At 43.6% G+C, this 24,005-nt stretch overlaps 2 protein-coding genes across 3 annotated transcripts in view; one reads left to right on the forward strand and one right to left on the reverse strand.

Moving 5' to 3' along the window:
* The window catches only part of CHRNA5 (cholinergic receptor nicotinic alpha 5 subunit), a 46,814-nt gene that overhangs the window by 19,231 nt on the left and 3,578 nt on the right, over nt 1–24,005 (reverse strand). Inside the window, exon 1 of one of the 2 annotated variants that reach the window (XM_059179760.1) lies at nt 11,632–11,706. The exons of the other annotated variant lie outside the window; for it this stretch is intronic. The gene's annotated coding sequence lies outside the window, so the exon portion shown is untranslated. Of the gene's footprint in view, nt 1–11,631; nt 11,707–24,005 lie in introns of those variants that run through there. 2 annotated transcript variants of the gene reach the window in all.
* LOC131837295 (non-histone chromosomal protein HMG-17-like) lies at nt 3,056–3,772 on the forward strand. The gene is made up of 2 exons (XM_059183455.1): nt 3,056–3,072; nt 3,344–3,772. Exons 1-2 carry the CDS (start codon nt 3,056–3,058, stop codon nt 3,696–3,698), a joined length of 372 nt encoding a protein of 123 aa, XP_059039438.1. The 3' UTR covers nt 3,699–3,772.

Raw genomic sequence — 24,005 nt, forward strand, 5'->3', positions numbered from 1 at the left:
CTACTGTGATAATCACAAAAATAATGTAAAAACCACTTTTAAGAGACTATTTTGTAGAGTGATTCAAGGTTCACAGCAAACTTGAGGGGAAGGTATAGAGATTTTCTATAGACTCCCTGTTCCCCATCAATAGCCCTGATGACAGTGGTACACTTATGTCCATGGATGAACCCAAAGTCCATAATTTACACAATGTTTCACCCCCAGCGTAATGTATTCTCTGTATGGGCAAATGTGTAAGGACATGTACCCACCAGCACGGGACCATCCTCGGGGGTCTCACTGCCCTCAGCATGCTGGTGCTGTGGCCCTTCATGGCTCCCCGCCCACCACAACCCCGGCAACCATTCATCTGTCTACTGTCGCCACAGTTGCGTCTTAAAGTCTGTTTTTGAGAACTACCTTGATAAACAGAAAATGACATTGGCTACAGTGTAAATGTTGGTGCCCCCTAAAATTCATGCTGAGCTTCTAAGCTCCCTGGGTGATGGGATCAGTAGGAGGCCTCAGTCCTGAGCGCATGAGAGCGGGGCGCTCACGCACGGAGCTAGCAGCTTATGAAGAAGCCTGCGGACAGAGCCCCCAGCTGCTTCTGCCATGTGGGCAGACCGGGCCAGGAAGAGGGCCCTTCCCAGCCACGGGGACCCTCGTCTCAGACTTCCAGCCTCCCAAGAGTCTGTTGTTGCCAAGCCACCCTGGCGGCCGTAAGTCGTTCCGCAGCCCAAGCGACTGGAGACCACGTGTGAGGACTGAACAGTCGCCGCACTGTTCTGCGGCATCAGTGGCGAACGCGCGGGCATCTTTCACAAGTGAAGAGGCTAGAGTGTGAGAGGCTCTCATCGGCCCAGGATCACACAGCAAAGGGCTGGGAGGCCGACCTGGAACTATTTGAAGCCAGATTAATCTCCAAACCCCGGGTTTTTCCTCCTCAAGTGATTCCACCTCCATAGGGTAAGCATGGGTTAGCAGAACTCTACCACTCAAGTAGGCTTCTGGAGGTCATGGAAAGGGAGAGGAGGGGAGTCTTTATGTGTTTAAATGTTAAGCACTAACATACATACTGATAGAGAGAAACATCTCTTTTCCTTGTCACAGATATGATCCCACCAGGGAGAGGCCTTCCTAAAGTCTGCAGTCCCGGGATCTGATGAAGAAGAACCCTACTGCTCTCAAATGTGGGGAGTAGAGACGTAAAGTATTACTGCCTTTTTGAAAAATACCCTTGTCATATTTTACCCTTGCAAAATTTATCAAAAAGTATATATTCCCTTGGTCCACCAACCCCACGCCCCACTCCCATAACAATACAGGCACCGACACGTTAGGGCACCCTGGTAAGGATGGTGGCCTCTGTACACACGCTAGCACATATCTGGGAACCACAGAGCCAAAGAGAGAGGGTCACATCCATGACACCCGTGACACAGTCACTCCATGGTGTACAGAGGTGCCAAGACTGCTTGACAGGGAAAGGCCAGTTTCTTCAACAAACAGTGTTGGGAAAACAGGATACCCACACACAAGAGAAGTTGACCCCTAACTGCCCCCCATGCCATATACAAAAATCAACTCAAAAATGGATTTCAAATGTGAGAACTCAAACCGGACAGCCCTGGGAAGAAGACAGGGCAAAAGCTTCCTGACACTGTGCTCTGTGATTTCTTGGTTTTATGACAACAAAAACATGAGCAACAAAATCAGAAATGGACAGATGGGAATACCTCTAACTCAAAAACTTGTCTGCATGGGTAGAGGGTAAGCCTGCTAGTGCCCAAGGGGACACACTTGTAACAAGCCATAAGTAAGCCATGCAGATCCAAAGCACAGTGTGAAGCTTAGAGAAAACAGTACTGCCCGGTAATTACATGATGTGAGCATCACTGCTACAATGGCCGCCCCATTACCATATAGAAATGCCTCAAAGCATCATACTGCACACCTTCAACTTATGCAATGGCACATGTCAAATTCATTCAATAAAAATAAATACCTTTTTAAATTTTAGAAATTAAACATCAGAGGACACAATCAACAGGGAGAAAAGGCAACCTAGGGAATGGGAGAAAATATGTACATATCATATGTCCCATAAGGGGTTAATATCTAAAATAGAAAACAAGTTAACAGCAACAAAAACCAAATAATCCAATTTTTTAAAAATGGGCAAACAGACATTTCTCCGAAGATGACATTAAAGGGGTACCTGGGTGGCTCAGTGGGTTAAAGCCTCTGACTTTGGCTCAGGTCATGATCCCAGGGTCCTGGGATTAAGCCCCGTGTCAGGCTCTCTGCTCAGCAGGGAGCCTGCTTCTTCCTCTCCCTCTGCCTGCCTCTGCCTGTTTGTGATCTCTGTCAAATAAATAAATAATCTTTTAAAAAAATGACATTAAAATGGCAGCAAGCATGTGAGAAGACGCTCACCATCACTGCTCATCAGACAAATGTGAGTCCGAATCACCAGGTGTCACCCACACCCGGTAGGATGGCTACTAGTGAAAAGTAAACAACCCGAAAATGTGTTGCAGGGAATGTGGAGAAGTTGGAGCCCTTGTGCCCTGTCAGGGGAAGGTGAAATGATGCAGTGATGTGGAAAACAGTGCAGAGTTTTCTCAAAAAATTAAAAACAGAATTACGATATCGTCCACAAATCCCACTTCTGGGCATACACCTCAAAGAAGGGAGAGCAGGGTCTGGAGAGGTGTTTGCACACCCATGTGTGCAGCAGCATCATTCTCAACAGCCAAGACATGGAGGGGCTCAGATGTCCCCCTGCAGATGAAGACACACAGAACGGGGGATGCACGGCCTGGAACATCACTCAGCCTCCACCAGGAAGGACACTCCGACACCTGCGACGACGTGGACGAGGCCCGAGGACATTGTGCTCAGGGAAATAGGCCAGTCACAAAGACAAACTCAGACGAGGTCTCTTGAGTGGTCAACTCACCGAGAAGGAAGTAGAATGTGGTGATGGGAGCAAGGAGGGGGCAGCGGGAGAGTTTCTGTTCCACGGGTAGAGAGCTTCAGTGGAAGATAAAAACAAAAGTTCCGGGAGATGTGTGCCACAACTATGTGAGTACACTTAACACTCACTACTGAACCACACACTTAAAAATGGTCATCATGGGGACGCCTGGGTGGCTCAGTCAGTCAAACAGCTGCCTTAGGCTCAGGTCATGATCTCAGGATCCTGGGATCAAGTCCCACGTTGGGCTCCCCACTCAGCAGGGAGCCTGCTTCTCCCTCTGTCCCTCTCCCAACCCCCTGCATGTGCACTCTCTGTCCCTGAAATAAATAAATAAAATCTTTTTAAAAAGTGGTTATAGGGAGCAGTGTGAAGAAGAGACGAGAATGACCCGTGGACCGGCCAAAGCCCGCGCGGCGCTGCATCCCCGCGTCCAGTGCTTACGTCCCGCCGCCGTCGCCACCATCCCGGGAGAAAGGCCGAGGGGGATGCTAAAGGAGATAAAGCCAAGGTGAAGGACGAGCCACACAGAAGATCTGCAAAGTTATCTGCTAAACCTGCTCCTCCAAAGCCAGAGCCCAAGTCTAAAAAGGCCCCAGCAAAGGGAGAGAAGGTACCCAAAGGGACAAAGGGGAAAGCTGACGCCAGCAAGGATGGGAATAACCCTGCAGAAAACGGAGACGCCAAAACAGACCGGGCACGGAAAGCCGGAGGTGCTGGAGATGCCAAGTGAAGGGTGTGCATCTTTGATAACTGTGTACTTCCGGTGACTATACAGTTTGAAATACCATTTTTATCAAGTTTTATAAAAATGCAGAGTTTTGTTTTACTTTTTTTTTTAAGCTATGTTGTTAGCACACAGAACACTTCATTGTTGTTTTGGGGAAGGGCATATGTCACTAATAGAATGTTTCTAAGGCTAGATGGACACAAGGGGAAAAACACCTTTCCCTCCTAGTTTTGAGAAACTTCCTCTTGGCTCCCAGGAGGAGGGGTTCCTTGACATTGACACACATGAGCCGCCTGGGCACAAATCCCTTGGTGGTGTGGAAAAAACTAAAATTCAGTTTTTATGTCCTCCTCTCCCTCTCTGCCTTCAACATAGACTTGACTCCCTTAAACCCAGAGATCTGTTGGAACCTGACCCCCAAGACATGGTTCCCAGTATATCAGGCAATCTGGACTTGACTAAGTGTCACCACTGAGATGGCATCCCTCAAAAGAGTTCCTTTTTAAGCTCATGGATCTTCAGATGGATAATCCTGCCATTTTCATTTCATTTCCTGAAAGTCAGGGTCGGCTTGTGAAAAGTTGTTAAACAACATGCTAAATGTGAACTTCCCGCCCTCACTCTAAACCTCCCTGCTCCGAGCATCACATGAAGACTGCACTGGGTTTCATAGAGGCTTTCTGATTGTGGTAGTCCATTGAAGAAGGGAGTTTGAAAGCTGTTGTATACTGTTAACGATCGTCTGCCCATGTCCTGCCTGAAATACCATGATTGTTTATGAAAAGTATCTTTAATAAAGCTGGATGCAGTTTGAAAAAAAAAATGGTTATGGGGGCCCCTGGGTGGCTCAGCAGGTTAAGCCTCTGCCTTCAGCTCAGGTCATGATCTCAGGGTCTTGGGATCGAGCCCTGCATCGGGATCTCTGCTCAGCAGGAAGACTGCTTCTCCCTCTCTCTTCTTGCCTCTCTGCCTACTTGTGATTTCTCTCTGTCAAATAAATTTTTAAAATCTCTTAAACAATTATTTTTTAAAACTCTAATTGAGGGGCGCCTGGGTGGCTCAGTGGGTTGAGCCGCTGCCTTCGGCTCAGGTCATGGTCTCGGGGTCCTGGGATCGAGTCCCGTATCGGGCTCTCTGCTCGGCGGGGAGCCTGCTTCCTCCTCTCTCTCTGCCTGCCTCTCTGCCTGCTTGTGATCTCTCTCTGTCAAATAAATAAATAAAATCTTTAAAAAATAAAAAAATAAAAAAACTCTAATTGAAACTATCACATCTAAACTTTCAAACAACAAAAAAGGAAGTTTGTAATAAGTCACATCAAATAAAAACCTGATGAGACACAACCAAAAGCTTATAGGGATTTCCATGCGGTACTGGTAAAGGGAAAAAAGAAACTACAAAAAACTCTATTTTTGTAAAACAATCAAAGATTGAATTTATTTAGCTGTATGATTATATGCGGCAAAGAAAACAGCTACATGTGCGAGATGACCACGCCATAGCTCATGACTAAGGTCCAATTCTTCAGTAAAAACACTATTTCACTTTTATCCTAATAAATAATTTCTAACATTTACCAAAAATTTGCACTTGGCCTGCGTGGAGAGCACATATTAATTGTGGGCAAGTTTAAGAAACCTGTAGCTTGTCTGGAGAGTGTGGCTGCTTGAGAATTACTGTTTAAATTTGGTGTATTTGCCCTCCCCATCACTTCTGTCTACCTCCTTTTCTGACCTTGACTCCTTTTTGTCAAGGGGGAAGAGCACATTCTGCCCTTCAAATGCCCAGCTCTGCCTATTCAAGATAAGACTGGGTCAGTGTGCTCGGCTACCTGCAAACGCTTGAAGTCAGAAAATGGCATTGTCAGTATCACAAGGAAACGAACCTCTCAAATCCCCCAAGTTGAAGGGCTGGGGTGAGCACCTGCCCCCTGGAACATCAGGGTGTCTCAGGGTGGAAAAGCACAGGCTAACCCCCCCCCCCGGTGCCCGTTTTGTCTCGAGGCGGCTGAGGGACACAGTCGGTGCCTGTGACACGCTCTTATTCTCAGCTCCGTACTCTGTCCCACACTGACCCAGTCAGGAAGCACATGGTCTCCACCAGCTGCTCCCTGCGAGTGGGACAGTGTGTGGACGGGCACCCCAGGGCCACCCCAATTACTCGCCCAGCAATGCCCCCCGCCACAGCCCGCAGAGCGGCTCTCAACAGACTCTTCTGATCCACGCCAGAGCTCACAAAGCAATCCAAACTAAAATGAACAGCTCTTCTTCCCAATAACAAAATGTACCACGAAGAAGCTAGAAGACGATTCGTGCTGTACGTTCATGGTTTTGTCGGACCAAAAAGCAAATTATCAGAACACACACGGACAGTAACAGTCCCCACGTGGCGTGCTATTAACATGACATCCAATTTGTCACTTGATGAAGGGGTTTTGTTATTAGTCATTTCTGTTTTCTCTTCACACAGAATAATTTTGTTCCTGGATTTGCGAATTCTTACTTGCAGCAGACATTAAACCCAATCTTGTCACATAGAATTAATCCAACTTGGACTGATGTCTCTGGCATCTTGGTCTCTCTCTGACTTTGGTAACAAAATTTATAAATTTCATACTATGAAGTATTATGTTTATTCAAGGAAATAACTAGTTCACTGTCTTTTGAAAATGTCACAAGTGTGTTCTGGGCTGCTGTTGTTTGACGAAGTCTCACAATAAAATAACCGCAGGCGCTGGGGAACGGATTCCTGAGAGGGTGAGACCTGATTTCCAGGTGATGGTGGTTTTGCTTTCCATCTTTGGGAGCACACGTGACGCCGCTGTATTAGCAGACTGATGGATCACAACACATGCAGACTTAGACTGCATATGCACACATATTTATGGCAAAATTCTGAATTGTACATTACTAGTCACTGTCACTCTTTTAGCCACAGGTCTTTTTTATAGAATGGGATAAAAGCAACACAACAGTAATAAAAAAGTAAAATAAGCCAATGTCAATTAATCATTAAATCATGTTATAATTATATTATGTCATATATTAAATATTAAATTTTATTTAATTTTTATTAAATCATATTAAATAGTGTGATGATTAATTTATTAATCATTAAATTATTTATTAAATATATATATTAAAGTATATTAAAGTAAATAAGTATATTAAAGTACATTAAAGTAAAGTATATTAAATCATGTAATTAAATCATTAAATCAATTAATTAAATCATGTGACAGCTAGCTGAACTTTGTACCATTAACATGTCAGCTAAGACACTCGATTTATTCCGAGCACATTCTTTTGAAGGTAAATATTAAGAACACAATGGGACTTCCAAAGGGGATGAAAAAACATAACTAATCTTACATTTCTAGTTTGCAAACAGTATGCAAAACAATGTAATTCCAGTGCTGGCCACCTACAGATCTGAGAGACACTTGAAGTTTTCAGGACACATTTTCAGAAACACCAGTCCCACAGATGGTCTTTCAAAACTGCTGGCACAGACACATTCAACCCCTGCTTTCACAGAGATTTTCTGTTTGAAGGTACCCAACAATCACTTTTAGAAATTTTTTAGGAGGCTTGTAAAACTGCACTCAGCAATGGAGATCCTAGAAATTCTATTCTGGTTCTCCACATATTTATCCCAGAAAATCCTCAAAAGGTCATTTCCAAGGGCACTGGAACTAAAGTGAACCTAAGAAAAGACTGCTCATGGGGCATCCGAATCTCCCACACAGTCCCCGCCTCTTGTTCTACACCCGAAGGTCCCAACTCTCAGCGACAAGGGACATTTCCCATTCAAGTCATTTAGTGCAACCACACGTAGTTTCAAATACATGTAACCCTGCTCCTTAATTTCAGCACGGTGATGAGGGAGGACACTGCAAAGCTGAGAACCTTCACCTGAGAGCTCGGCACCACTCAATCACCAGATAACCTCTGTTGGCCACAATTATCTGGTCTCTGTGAAACACGGACATAGTAAAAGGGACCACAAACTCCACATGGACAAAACCAAACTCGTGACCTTCACCATAATGGTCCCTGACAGTACTGCCCACTGCAGCCAGTGGGTCTACCATGTGCCTCGTTACAATTTTGAAACCTGAGTCATCTTGCAAATCCTTTCTCCCTCTCCCGCACAGCCAATCCATCAGGAAAGTGTTGGGCTTACCTCTAAATATTTCCAAATCGATCCATTCCCTACCCCCAAGACTGCCACCAACCTAGCATGAGCTGTCTGCTCCTCTCCTCAGGGTGAGAGCAAGCCTCCTGCCCCAAGCAGGCTCCGCATCGTTTCTCAGTCCCCTCCCGTCGGTTCTCTGTGTGGATACCCAAGCCATCTCTCCAAACACAGATGCAGTGGTACTCCCTTGCTTAAAACTCCTCTATAGCTTTCCTTGTGGAAGACAGACTGAATCCTTAAGGTCAAATACTGCCCAGCTTCTTCTGGTATGACTGTCCCCTTTGCTCTCTGCTCCAGCCATACTGATAGCTCAGCTTCTCAAGCCCACCGCACAGTTCCCTCCAACAAGGAGCGCTCCTCTACCCTGCCAGAGATGATCTCCCCTCCTCACCTCCCCTCCTCCTGCTCAGCCTCAGATCCCAGCTCAGGCATCACTTCCTCAAGGCTCTTCCCCACTCCCCAAAGTCTCCACTGGGTTCCTCTGTATAAACCGTGTTCCTTACCTGCCGTGCAATGGTACAATCTTGGCTATATTTGATCCAGGTCTGTCTTCCCCACTGTGGTGTAGACCAAAGGCAGGGGGTGTCTTGTTCACATGACCCCGGCACCTAACAACACGCTGGCACACAAGCGGTGCTCAGTGTGTGGAGCAGATGAAGGAATAAATGGGTCAGCACCCTGCGACAAGTCCTATTTATCTCTAATGATTCAGAATTTTGTCACCAGTTGTGAAGACACTGTCACAGGGATGCAAGAGTTTACTCCTAAGGACTCAAGTCACCAGAAACAGCCTCTTGAAGTTAGAGATCCCACAACCACTGCCTGCACATCAACTGGTTTTGACTAAAACTCCCCCAATAGCCCAACAAAGGTCATCGCCCTGCAGAGGACTCTGGGTGGTGGAACCCAGCAACAGCAGGTGGCGCGAGGGGTCGCATGGGATGCTCTCAACACAGCCACAGCGCAGTGACAGCTCAATGAGAAGCTTTCCTCAAGTCTGTATCCTCTAAAGCTAATAGTAATAATTAGAAAGTCAACCTGTGAAAAGTATCTCAGAAAAACAAAGGGAGCAAAGCAGTGGAGCTTGTTCTAAAAATAGAGTAAGATCCAGACTAAACGCAAATGGGACAATCCTTCCAAAGTAAAGATACACCTAGCAAGGGGGAGACAAAACTGAATACCTAAAAGGTACAAATACGGATAATGCCATGAACATTTTGAAGGATTTAAATTTGGGTTTTACAAATTCCATTTTAACTCTGAATATCATTGCTCTAGAATTGTCTCATGTTGGGAGGAATTAGGAGAATGTGTTACGAAAAACCTTCACTTTCACAATGACTTCACTAAATAGTGAAACCACATACATTTTCCAAAAATGTAACCTTGCTCCTCAATCTTTAGAATGATGAATAGGACACAGAACTACAAAGCTGAGAGCCTTAATCTGAGCACTGGCACTAATTAGCTGTTAGCTTTCATACGCCACAACTTCTAATCTATATGAATAAGGGTATCTGTTGGCAGATGTCTAAAATTGTGAAGTGTATGGCAAAAAAGACTCATCAACTCATTATTCTTAAATATTTTGTGTATATGCATTTTTACATTATAAAACATTAATAAAAGAATACCTTCAGCTTTGATGTCTCGCTGCTACACGGATAGAGTGAAACACAAAGTACGTTATTTTACTAGGTCAGACAGTGCCAACAGTAGCTTAAAATGTTTTTTTAAGGGGCACCTGGCTGGCTCGGTCCATAGGGCATGCAACTCTTGATCTCAGGATTGTGACTTCAAGCCCCACATTGGGTGTGAGGATTATTTAAAAATAAATTTTAAATTTTAAAAATAAGTAACATTTTTTTAAGGCCTTCTCCACTAAAGTCAGCACACAGCCAAAAAGATAGCTAAGGATTTTAAAAATCTTATCTAGGAAGATAAGATGCAATAGGGCCCTTTACTGGCATTCCTCCAAGAAGAAACAGGATTTTCCTATCAAAAAGATAAGGATTTTCTTATCAAAAAGTGAACCAATGGTATTCTAAAACGAATGACAAGTATTAGCAGTCTTTTGTCAATTCTCACCTTAAGACAAATTAACAGACAACATCTGCCATAATTTTAGCTATCATCCGCAAATTCTTAAATCTTCAGCATCTGCCCCAACCTGGGTATATTAGAGCCTAACGTGGGGTATCTAGTTAAATTCCTTCACTAGCTCAGCCAACATTGAGTGGCTGTTTAATGTGTCAGCGTCCATGCTGGGCACTAACAGTACAGGAGAAAGCACCAGTGCCTGCTTCCTGGGGTACACATGTCCATATTTACTTTCCCTTATATCACAATTGTGAGGTTTGTGGTGTGCGGACAACACCTCACACTGAACAGCAGTCCCCAATACCGTCAGGTGCACAACCTGCCTATTTGACCATGGCAGCAGTCCTGGAGTCTGACCCGCGAGTTCCTGGCTCTGTGACATGGGTATTTGGGGCTCGGTCATTGTCATGGGGGCTGTCCTGTGCACTACAGGTTTGGCAGCCTCCCTGGCTTCTCCGCACAATGTGACAGCCAAAAATGTCTCCAGTTGTTGCCAAATGCCCCGCATTGGGGGTAGGATGGGGGTTGCAAAACTACCCCAGGCTGAGAACCACTGGTCTAACCTGAGTAGCAGCGGTAGAACTAGGACCCAGGATCATTTTTGTTTTTTCTCAAAATAATACTTAAATTACAAAAGTAATACATGGGGGTGCCTGGGTGGCTCAGTGGGTTAAAGCCTCTGCCTTCGGCTCAGGTCGTGGTCCCAGGGTCCTGGGATCAAGCCCCGCATCAGGCTCTCTGCTCAGCAGGGAGCCTGCTTCCCCCTCTCTCTCTGCCTGCCTCTGCCTGCTTGTGATCTCTCTCTGTCAAATAAATCAATAAAATCTTTTTTTAAAAAAAAAGTTAAAAAAAATAGCCATGATTCAAACCAGAAGCACATTACGAGTAGGAATTCTCCTTCCCCTCTCCCTTCCTCCAAAGGTAACCGCTGTGAAGTTCAACGTATAGACATTTTTAAATACACACACACAAAGAGCAAATGTCTTCCTCTTCGTAAGTTCTGTGACCGCTGTTTGCACGCCATCCTATACGTCAGTATAAGCCTATCCTTCCCCACTCTTCCTTCACATGGTGCGAAGTGGCCTGAGTTATGAGTCTATTATAGTTTAAGCTTTTACCGTTGACGGGCAATCATACAGCCTTCAACCCCGGGTTATTTCTAACCAGGCTACCATGGGGAAAATGCTGTGTCAGCATCCTGCTACATCTATTTTCCACACTTATACAAGGATTTCTATGCCACTGACCTAGAACTGCTGAGTCAAGGGTATACATGTTTTAAATTTTGCTGGGTACTGCCTAGAGCCCCCCTTTCTTCGTCACCGGCTGCCACAAGGATGAAATAAGAGAATGCCCCCAATGAGGCTTGCAGAAGTGACCTACAGTGTGTTATGCATCCCCAGTCTGTGACTAAGGCATTACTGGGGCAGTCAATCCACTCTTCCAAGTCTCCTGGTATTGTTTAATTCAGCAGAAAGTGACTTATATTCCGTTTTTCAAAAGAATCTTCTCTGCAGCCATTCTCAGAGGGTTATTTTAAGCAACAGCAAGATCAAGCACTGAACGTAATCAATTATTTTGCAGAGGAGAAGAAATGTGTTCTGTATCCAACATTCTCAATGTGACAAATGAGTCTGCTTACCGATCACTATTTTAAGGGTTCCGGATAAAATGCAGGGGATTTTTTTCACTCCAGGATTTTCATTACATGTTCTATTGATTCTGAGAACAAAAGAACAGGACAACATTTCTCTGTAAGTGGTAAGCTTTAATAACCCTAACCTAACCTATTTCTGGGACTCTCAGAACACCTGTAGTAAGAAAACGACCTCCAGCCATGCTGAATTTAGGTCCAGTCAATAGTTCTCAAGAATGGGCACCTTCCCACACAAAAGACAGATTGAGCATCAGCAGATCCAAGCTCGCAGTCTGAATTTAATACCATTAACCTCTCAGCAGGCCAAGAGGGCTCTCTGGAGCTAGAACGTTCACAGCACCCTAACTCAAAACACCCAGTGGGACACAAGGTTGCCTCCGTTCGTGACCGTTGGGTGAACTTGGTAAGATTCTGGCAAACATCACCCTTAGAGTTGTTGGATTATAAATGAACACTAGGGCTGGAAGGACAGGCAGAAAAGGAAAGGAAGCTGTGATTTGTGGGGATGGAGGGACGGAACTTGTTCTCTGAGTTTCCATCGGTCTTACATTGTTGGGCTAGAGTGCACTCAAAGTTCACTACTATTTCTGTAATTATTGCCGTTGGCTCCTCTTGAAAATTCACCCAACTGATATGAACGAGCGGACGTCTACAAGCGTGCGGTTCAGTGTGGAGCTCCGACAGCAGCATTCGCATGCCTGAGCACCTGTTAGAAACTCGGAATCTCGAGCCGGCCTCCCACTGCTGCACCAGCATCTGCGTCCTCACAACACCCCTGCGGGTTCCAGGGCACACGGTTTGGGAAGCTGCAGTCTGTAAGACTGACAGTAGTGACGCTCCAGGGGCAGGAGTGAGGGGAACAGCACAGTCCCTTAAGGCACATCTGACTCCGTCTGGAGAGTTTTGGGTGGGTACTACAGGCATCGTGGATAGAGGCCAGAAATGCCACCAAAAGATTTACAATCCACAGGACAGTGTTCCATAACAAAGATTTATCCAGCCCCAGTGTCAGGGGTTGAGAGACCCTAACTTGGAGAAAAAAGTTTTGCCCAATTCCATATAGACATTGTGGATCATAAAATAAAAAGAAATAAAAATAGTATCAAAAGTTTACACCGTGGGGTTCCAGCTCGAGACAGTGATGCATGGGTGCCTGGTGGCTCAAGTCACTGATGGAGGAAGACCCGGAACTCACCTCCTCCCACAAACACCCTAAGTCTACAGCTACATACGGGACCATTTCCTCCTTCAAAAATCTAAAGGCTGGTAGAGTTAGGACTGCACATCAGGCAAATGAGAAAACACCACATCTGGCAGGCAGGACAGACCAGAAATCCCACCCCTGCAGAGAGACCCAAAACCAGGAGAAAACTCAAAACCCAGGGCTGCCCCTCAAGGAGCAAAGCGTTCAAACTCCTCAACCACCTTAACATGTAGAACCTGCAAGTAAGAAATGAGCCCCCAAAACATCTCACTTTGAAAACCAAGAGGGCTCCCATCCTGAGACCTGCGAGACTGTAACAATCTGGAAGACAGCTCTTAACGGGGCTTAGGCACACACACTTACCTACCCCAGCTCAGAAGTAGCCCATCCCCGGGGCTGAAAGTGAGGAAGCCTCACCAGCTGAAAACAATGGCCAAGGGGCAGGCATCCGACGTAACCCTCACACCTGGCATCTACGGGAACTCTCTCCAGGGAGGGAGCCTGCTGGGCGCCAGCGTCAAGCTCTCCCGTTGCCATGACCCAGAGCCCCGGTACGTCCACATGAACATGTATCTGGTCTCCTGATTTTTGTGGCCACCTCCCCGGGGGATGCTTCTTGCCTGCCCGGCTCTAAAGGCCAGTGGGGCTTGCGCTGGTTCCATGGGACTGTATCAGTTGGTGCCACACGAAAAGGAGCTCACACCCCTGTCTGTCGCCCTGACTTTTGCAGCTGCTGACAAGGGACAGCTCTTCACCACCTAGTCCTGGTGGCCAGTGGGGCTTGTGCCGGTGGGTCCCACAGGACTGTATCCCCTGGAGAAAGAGTTTGCAAACAGCTACCACCCCCAGAGCACAGCAAGAGGCAACAGACCCAGGAGCTCCGTCTCTCTGCGAAGGAGGCCTACTGGCTCTGGCCTGCAGGGCAGATGTCTAGTTAAACTCTCATCAAGGGACTATGAACTTTTCCAGAGACCTAGAGAGTAGGCGCTCCCTTTGCTTTCTGCCTCTTTCACACTCCAGAGGATCAGGGTCTCCTGGAAGGAGGCTTTACATGTGACTGGTGCCCTGTTTTTTTATATCTGGTGCCCCAGTTTTTGCATCTGGGCCCAGAGGATGCCCCTTGGTGATACAGTTCTGGAGGTGGCTGGGGAGGGCGGCAAGGTGTTGCATTCCTGGGTCCCATGGGACTGCGGCAATTGAAGAGACAGCTCTAGGCAGGGTGCCACCCCCATGGCACTGCCCAGAGAGAATACTGAGACAGACAGACACACAGCCCCACCTCTCTGTGAAGTCTTTTGTGAAGGTGGCCTCTTTTCCTCTCCCAGAGCTTTGCCCTAAAGGGTGGGCTTCAGGTCTGGCATGCACCTAGAGGACCACAGATGCTCTCAACAAACACAGGCTGTGAACGCCATCGTGGTGCTCTCCCTCTGCCCTGCTCCTATTGACCAGTATCTCCCAGGAAAGGGTTTATACACTGGTCTGGAGTCCCGTTTTTTTGCAACTGCTGCCCAGGGGATACTGCCAGATAACCTGGGCAGCAGGGCATTCTCTTGTGGCCCCATGGGACTGTGTATATTTAGCACGCTTTTATATTTTTAAGATTTATTGATTTATTTTAGAGAGAGAACAGGAGGAGGAGAGGAGCATAGGGGAGAGAGAGACAGAATCTCTGGGGCCCAATCTCATGACCCCAAGATCATGACCTGAGTTGAAACCAAGAGTCAGATGCTCAGCCGGCTGAGCCACCCAGGCACTCCTATGTTAGCATGCTTTCAAAAGGTGCTACCTGGGGGCATGTGGCTGACTCCGTCAGTAGGATTCTTGATCTTGGGATTGTGAGTTCAGACCCATGCTGAGCCTACTTTGAATGAATGAATGAATGAATGAAAGATAAAAGCTGCTACCTAAGGGTAGCTACCTGGCTACCAAACACCCTGAATCCAGGTACTAAATCCTCCCTTATGTATACTGGCAGGTCTTGGCACATCCTCACCTACCAGATGCTATTAAAAATATAACAGGCTACTTGGACGTGCACAGAGGTTTGAGAGACAACAAAGAACCGGGACAGGGCTGAATGACCAGGTTTGCCTTCTATACAGGCCACTCCTTCAAGGCCAGAAGAGGCATTTGTTTCAACTACGGAAACCAACACAGAGAGTCGAGCTAAATGAAGAAAGAGAGGGATATGTTCCAAAGGAAAGAATAAGATAAAACCTCAGGAAAAAACCTTCATGAAATGAAAATAAGTAATTTACCTGAAAACAAATTCAAAGTAACGGTCATAAAGATGCTCCCCAGACTGAGGAGAAGAATAAATGAACACAGCAAGAACTTCAGCAAAGATGTAGAAAACACATGAAGGTACCAAACAGAAGTCAGAGTGAAGACCACAATAACCAAACTGAAAGAGACAGTTAGGAGTTCAACAGCTGATTAGATGAAGGAGAAGAGAGGATCTGTCAGCTTGAAGACAAGGCAATGGAACTCACCCAAACAGAGCAGCAAAAAGAAAAAAGAATTTTTAAAAGTGAAGATAAGTTAAGAGACCTATGGGACAACATCAAATGGACTAACACTCACATCACAGGGCTCCCAGACAGAGCAGAAAAAGCGAGAGATGTAGAAATCTTATTTTAAAAATAATGGCAGAGGAACACCTGGGTGGCACAGTCAGTTAAACCTCCAGTTCTTGGTTTTGGTTCGGGTCATGATCTCTGAGATGTGGGATTGAACCCTGCCTCAGGTTCTGTGCTCAGCGTACAGTCAGCTTAAGATTCTCTCTGTCCCAAAGGATGAATACCCAACTTTTGTAGCAACATGGATGGGACTGGAAGAGATTATGCTGAGTGAAATAAGTCAAGGAGAGAGAGTCAATTATCATATGGTTTCACTTATTTGTGGAGCATAACAAATAACATGGAGGACATGAGGAGATGGAGAGGAGAAGGGAGTTGGGGGAAGTTGGAAGGGGAGGTGAACCATGAGAGACTATGGACTCTGAAAAACAATCTGAGGGTTTTGAAGGGGTGGGGGTGGGAGGTTGGGGGAGCCAGGTGGTGGGTATTACGGAGGGCACGTATTGCATGGAGAACTGGGAATGGTGCAAAACAATGAATACTGTTACGCTGAAAAGAAATTTTAAAAAAAAGACTCTTTCTGTCCCTCCCCCCCTCTAAAATAAGTAACTAAATCTTTAAAAGTAAATAAATAAAGGCATCTGGGTGGCTCAGTAAATTAAGCATCTGACTTCAGCTCAGGTCATGATCTTGGGGTCCTGGGATTTCTCTCTTGAATACATAAATAATAAAATCTTTAATCAATTAATTAATTAATTAAAAGTGGTGGGAAACTTTCCTAACATGAGGAAGGAAACAGACATCCTGATCCAGGAAGCCCAGAAAGTCCCAAACAGGACCCAAAGAGATCCAGACCAAAATACATTATAATTAAAACATCAGAAGTTAAAAATAAGAAGAAAATATGGAAAATGGCAAGAGAAAACAACTTACATACAAGTGAACCCCCATAAAGCTATCAGCAGGTTTTCCAGCAGAAACTTTGGCAGGCCAAAGAGAGTGACGTGATATATTCAAAGCACTGAAAGGGAACATTTTCCAACAAAGAAGACTCCACCCAGAGTTAGCATTCAAAACTGAAGGAGAGATAAATGGTTTTCCTGACAGGCAAATGCTGAAAGAGTTCATGACCACAATACCGGCCTTATAAGAAATGTTAAAGGGACTTCTTTAAGCTGAAAAGAAGGAGAACTAATTAATAACAAGAAAATATATGAAAGAATAAATCTCAATAAATCTATTGCAAAGGTAAATATATAGTAAAAGTAGTCAATCACTTACAAACCAGTATGAAAGCTAAAAGACAAAAGTTGTAAAAATAACTATGTTTACAATAATTAGTTAAGGGACACTGAAGACTAAAAAAATCAAAATGTGACATCAAAAGCATAAAACATGGGTCAGAGAAAGAGTAAAAATGTTAACCTTTTGAATGGGATCAAACTTAAGTTGTTACCAACTTAAAACAGATTGTTAAAGACATAGGTTGTTACATGTAAGCCTCATGATACCCACAAAGCTAAAACCTATTATACATACAAGAAAGATGGAGAAAGGAATATAAATACACGACTAAAGAAAATCATTAAACTATAAAGGAAGAGAACAAGAGAGGAACTACAAAAATAGTAAGCAATTAACCAAACAACAATTAGTACATACCTATCAATAACTATTTTAAATGTAAACTGATTAAATTCTCTAATCAAAATACACTATGGAGTATTATGCCTCCATCAGAAAGGATGAATACCCAACTTTTGTAGCAACATGGACGGGACTGGAGGAGATTATGCTGAGTGAAATAAGTCAAGCAGAGAGAGTCAATTATCATATGGTTTCACTTCTTTGTGGAGTGTAACAAATAGCATGGAGGACAAGGGGTGTTAGAGAGGAGAAGGGAGTTGGGGTAAATTGGAAGGGGAGGTGAACCGTGAGAGACTATGGACTCTGAAAAACAATCTGAGGGATTTGAAGTGGCGGCGGGGGTGGGGGGGGGTGGGAGGTTAGGGTACCAGGTGGTGGGTATTATAGAGGGCACAGATTGCATGGAGCACTGGGTGTGGTGAAAAAATAATGAATACTGTTTTTCTGAAAATAATTGAAAAAAAAAAAAAAGAAAGAAACAATGGACCCATCCATGTGCTGCCTGAGAGAGACTCGCTTTAGATGTAAGGACACACACAGATGGAAAGTGAGGACAGAAGAGATGCCATGAAGACAGAAACTAAAAACACATGGAGCAGCTATACTTCTCTCAGCCTTTAAACAAAGACTGTAATTAAAGACAAATATGGGGCTGCTTGACCAGCTCAGGTGGAGGGCCTGCAACTCTTGATCTCAGGGTTGTGAGTTCGAGCCCCATGATGGGCACAGAGTGTACTTTAAATAAATAAGTGAACAAAAATTTTTTAAAAGACAAACATGGTTGATCCATAACGATAAAGAGGAAAATCCAAAAAAAAAGTATGTGATATTTATTAAGATTCACTCACTCAACTTGGGAGGACCTAAATATACAAAGCAAATATTAACATATCTAAAAGGAGACATAGATAACAATATAATGATAGTAAGGGATTTGAATACCTCACTTACATAAATGGCTAGATCATCTAGACAGAAAAGCAACAAGAAAATATCAGCATTAAAGGACACATTAGACCAGACGGACCTAGATATGTACAGAACATTCTGTCCAAGGCAAAAGAATATATATTCTTCCAGGATAGATCATATGGTAGGCCACAAACCAAGTCTTAATAAATTTAAGAGGATTAAAATCATGTCAAGAATCTTTTCTGGGGCGCCTGGGTGGCTCAGTGGGTTAAGCCACTGCCTTCGGCTCAGGTCATGATCTCAGGGTCCTGGGATGGAGTCCCACATCGGGCTCTCTGCTCAGCAGGGAGCCTGCTTCCCTTCCTCTCTCTCTGCCTACTTGTGATTTCTGTCAAATAAATAAATAAAATCTTAAAAAAAAAAAAAAGAATCTTTTCTGACCACAACAGCATGAAACTAGAAATTAATTACAAGAGTAAAACTGGAAAATTCACAAGTATGTAGAGATTAAACAGCACGCTATCAAACAGCTAGTAGGTTGAAGAAGAATTCAAGAGAAATTTTTAAAATGCTGAGAAAAATGAAAATGGAAATATAAATACCAAAACTTGTGGGATGCAGCAAAAAGTTTTAAGAGGGAAGTTCCTAGCTATAAATGTCTATATCAAGAAACAAGAAAAGTCTCAAATAAAAACATAACTTTACACTTCAAGGAGTCAGAAAAAGATGAACAAAGCCTAAAGTTAAAAGGAAGGAAATAATGAAGATCAGAGAAGAAATAAATAAAAAGAGACTAAAAAATAAAGATCAATGAAACAAAGAGCTGATTCCCTGAAAGATAAGCAAAACTGTTAAACCTTTAGCTAGACTCACCAAGAAAAAAAGAGGACCCAAATAAATAAAATCAGAAATGAAACAGGAAATTTTACGAATGATACCACGGAAATACAAAGGCTCATAAAAGACTATTGCAAGCAGTTACATGCCAACAAACTAGACAACCTAGAACAGGTAAATTCCTAGGTACATACAACCTACTGAGACTGAATCATGGTGACATAGAAAATGTGAACAGACTGATAATTAGTAAGAAGATTGAATCGGTAATTTAAAACTTCCAAGAAAAGAAAAATCTAGGACAGTCTCTTCCATAAATTCACTGTGAATTCTACCAATCATTCAAAGAATTATTACCAATCCTTCTCCAACTTTCAAGTTCTTCCAAATATAGAAGTGGAAGAAACACTTCCGAACTCATTCTATGAGACCAACTTTAGCCTGAAACCAAAACCAGACAAGGATGCACAGGAGAGAGAATCACAGGCCAACATCCCTGACAAACACAGATTCACTGAGATTGTGTGCTCTTTAACATGCACTGTTCTGTGTTGCTTTCCAGTTTTGTCACGTAAGTCTGGGGTCTCCAAAGAAACCTAAACCTCCAGAAGATAGAAATCATTTCTACGCTCCGGCAACTTCTACAGTCCTAACTAGGTATAATGCTGATCATGATAGTTACTTAATATGTTTTAGTTTTTCTGCCCTTCCTGACTTAAAAAAAGAAGGAACTGGCAGAAAACATTTGCAGACCATTTATCTGACAAGGGGTGTATATCTAGAATACACAAATGACCTTTACAAGTCAATCATAAAAAGACCCAATAAGCCAGTTTTAAAATGGGTAAGGGATCTGAACATTTCTCTGAAGAAGAAGAACCAACGAGTGTCTGAAAACATATTCAACTTTATCCATCAGAAAAACGCCAACCAAAACTACAATGAAGGCACCTGGCTGGCTGTCGGTATGACGTGTGACCATTGATCTTGGGGTCATGAATTCAAGCCCCAAGTTGACTGTAGAGACTACTTAAAAATAAATAAAATATATTTTTTAAAAAACCTACAATGAGTTACCATTCCACACCCAGGAACATGCCTATAATCAAAATCAAAGATTAACTAGTGTCGGTAAGGATGTGGAGAAACTGGGACCCTCGTACACTCCTGGTGGGAATGGAAAGTGGTGTGGCTGCCTTGGAAAACATCTGTCCGTTCCTCAGAGAGTTAACTACAGGGCTGTGATAGTCCTGGCAATTCCATTCTCGGTACACACCCAAGAGAAATGCAAACAGCCATCCACACAAAACTTGCACACAAATGTTCACAGCAGCCAAAAGGTAGAAACCGCCCAGATGCCCATCAAAGGATAAATGGAGAGATGAAATGTGGAATACCCAAAGGAATATTAATTCGCCACTAAAATGAATGAATGAATGAATGAATGAATGGTGCAGGCTGGAACGTGGGTGAACCTTTTCAATAACACGCTATGTAAAGCAGCCAGTCCCAAAGACTGTGAATTATATGATTCCACTTCCGTGAACACTCCAGAACAGGCAAATCTAGAGATAGAGTGAGGCAGATTGGTGATTGCCTGGGGAGAGAGCGGGTATGGGGGAGGAGGGAGATCATGTTCAAATACCATGTTCAGTGACAGCAGCACTAGCCTGAATATACTAAAATTCTCGGGATCATGCACTTTAAGTAGGTGAGTCATATGGTGTGTGAATGGCATCTTGATAACGCTGTCACTAAAAGGAGAATGTCTTTATGATGGAGCTCACACAAGGAGCTACGTGGGCAACACAGCTCTGATCACCGCTGAGAAAACGTGACAAACAGTGTGGATATAACTGTAGAAAAATGTTATCTGAATAGTCACCCCACAACTGTTCCCTTGCAAATAACAAAGATAAAACGAAGTAGGCAATGCTGCCACATTTATGTTCCTTGTTTCTTTGTAATGTTTTATATGTTTCCTAATAACAGTCTATTTTTTTAATTAAGACTTCATTCCTCACAACAAATACTAGTGAATTCTACCAATCATTCAAAGAATTATTACCAATCCTTCTCCAACTTTCAAGTTCTTCCAAAAATAGAAGAGGAAGAAACACTTCCAAACTCATTCTATGAGACCAACATTAGCCTGAAACCAAAACCAGAGAAGGATGCCGCAGGAAAGAGAATCACAGGCCAACATCCCTGACAAACACAGATGAGATAATCCTCATCTACACAGCAGCAAACCAAATCACCAACACAATAAAGGATCATTCAACATGATCAAGTGAGATTTACTCCAGGGATGTGAGGACAATCTAACGCCCACCCAGCAGTCAGTGGGATACACCACATTAACAAGGTGAAGGGTAAAAATCACATGATCATCTCAATGAACGCAGAAAAGCACTTGATTGACTTCTATATCCATTGATGACAAAGACTTCCAACAAAGTGGACACTGAGGAAATCCACCTCCACATCATGAAGGCCATGTATGACAAGCCCACAGCTAATGCCATACACAACAGTGAAAAGCTGAAAAGTTTTCCCAAGATCAGGAGCAAAATAGGGATGCCCACTGTCACCACTTTAATTCAACATAGCACTGGAAGTCTTAGCCAGAGCAATGAAGCAAGAATAAGAAATAAAAGGTATTCACACTGGTAAAGAAGAAGGAAAACTGTCATTATTTCCAGATGACATGATGTTATATATCGAAAACCCTAAAGACTCCACCAAAAAGCTGTTAGAATGAACAAATTTAGTAAAACTGCAGAGTACAAAATCAACATACAAAAAAACCATTGCCTTTCTATAACAGACTATCAGAAAGAGCAAGGTTTTTTAAACCTTCCACTTACAATTGCATAAAAAGAAAAAAATATGCTTAGGAATGAATTTAACCAAGGAGATGAAACACCTATATATTGATAGCTACAAGACATTAAAGAAATGAAAGACAACAATGAAAGAAATGGAAGAAACAAATGAAAGAATAAAATGGAAAGATATTCCATGCTCATGGATTGAAAGAACACTGTTAAAATGTCCATACTCCCTCAAATGATGTGCAGATTCAATGCAATCCCTATCAAAATTCCAATGGCATTTCTCAAAGAAATAGAGCAAGTAATCCTAAAATTTGTACAGATCCATAAAAAGCCCAAATAGGCAATGCAACCTTGAGAAAGAACAAAGCTGGAGGCATCACGCTCCCGGGTTTCAAACTATATTACAAATCTGTAGTAATTAAAACAGTATATATAGGGTGCCTGGGTGGCTCAGTGGTTTGGGCTGCTGCCTTCGGCTCGGGTCATGATCTCAGGGTCCTGGGATCGAGTCCCACATAGGGCTCTCTGCTCCGCGGGGAGCCTGCTTCCCTCTCTCTCTCTGCCTGCCTCTCTGCCTACTTGTGATCTCTGTCTGTCAAATAAATAAATAAAATCTTTAAAAAAAAAAAACAGTATATATCACCATAAAACCAGACACATGGATCAGTGGAACAGAATAAAGAGCTCAGAAATAAACCCATGCTTCTGTGGTCAATTAACTTAGGACAAAGGAACCAAGAATATACAGGTAGGAAAGGACAGTCTCTTTGATAAATGGTGTTGGGACAACCAGACAGCCACATGCAAAAGAATGAAACCCTACCACTTTCTCACACCAGGCACAAAAATTAACTCAAGACGGTTTATAGACTTGAACGTCAGATCTGAAACCACAGAACTCGTAGAAGAAAACATTGGTGTAAGCTCCTTGACAAAGGTCTTGGCGATAATTTTCCGAATCCGACACCAAAAGCAAAAGCAACAAAAGCAAAAATAAATAAGTTGGACCACATTATCCTAGAAAGCTTGCACACACCAGAGAAAATCACACATGCACAGAGAACAATCTGGATGGACACTACACTACATTGTTAGCAGTGACCGGCTGCTGCTAGGTGTTTTGCATCAAACCTACAAACTCCTGTTAGAAAAAAATATATATTCTGTTCAGAAGGGAAGAAAGAAGTAATAGTGTGGACATGGCAGTGGAGAGCTAGTGTGCCCACATTCCAGGCTGTGCCGTACGGGACAGTGTACAAGTAAGAGGAACTGGACAGGATGACAGAGGAACCCATTTCCTTGAGCGAGAACCAGGCCTGTAAGGCCCAGAGGTGGAGGGAATGTTTTGAAGAGAACTGACCATGCTTTCCTGGCCGTTCTGTTATTCTGTCATGGTTCTATTAAAGCCCCTATCACACTTTGATGTAAATGTTTGTGTTACTGTTAAAACATAGTAGATGACATACTTCAAAAAAAAAAAAAAAGTGCATGCTATCTTTTTTGTCAGAATTCAAATATTTATATTTAATTGCTCTTTTTACTGGTAAAAGGGTTTTATAGGGCACCTGGGTGGCATAGTTGTTTAAGTGACTGCCTTTGGCTCAGGTCATGATCCTGGAGTCCTGGGATTGAGTCCGACATCGGGCTCCCTGCTTGGCAGGGAGTCTGCTTCTCCCACTGATCTCTCTCATGTTTTCTCTCTCTCTCTCTCACTCAAATAAATAAATAAATAATTTTTTTAAAAAGAGGGTTTTATAATTCTACTTAAGGGGGAAAAGGTAAGTTTTCTGAATCCAACACAGGAGAAACAATATCATGTATTCCCCAAAATGGAAACAGATCCTTGCGCCTGTGTGGCTCAGTGGGTTAAGCCTCTGCCTTCAGCTGGGGTCATGATCTCAGGGTCCTGGGATCCAGCCTCACATCAGAATTCTGACCTCACAGCGATGAGATAATACAACCATGTTGTCTTAAGCCACTGGGTTTGTTCCAGTCACTATTGAAAACCAATCCGAGGGACGCCTGGGTGCCTCAGTGGGTTAAATCCTCTGCCTTTGGTTCAGGTCATGATCTCAGGGTCCTGGAATCAAGTCCAGCCTCGGGCTCTCTGCTCAGCAGGGAGCCTGCTTCCTCCTCTCTCTCTGCCTGCCTCTCCCTCTACTTGTGATTTCTCTCTGTCAAATAAATAAATAAAATCTTTTTTAAAAAGTGTTAAATGAACATTTTAGCTGAAGAGCAGAAAAGGATTGCTAAAGTAATCTCTTCTATCCTACTGTCATTTTAAAACTATACCCATGCTGTTCTGGAGCGTAGACTTCTAGGCAAACAAGTTATAAACTT

Source organism: Mustela lutreola, chromosome 7, assembly GCF_030435805.1.
Source record: "Mustela lutreola isolate mMusLut2 chromosome 7, mMusLut2.pri, whole genome shotgun sequence".
NCBI lineage: Eukaryota > Metazoa > Chordata > Mammalia > Carnivora > Mustelidae > Mustela > Mustela lutreola.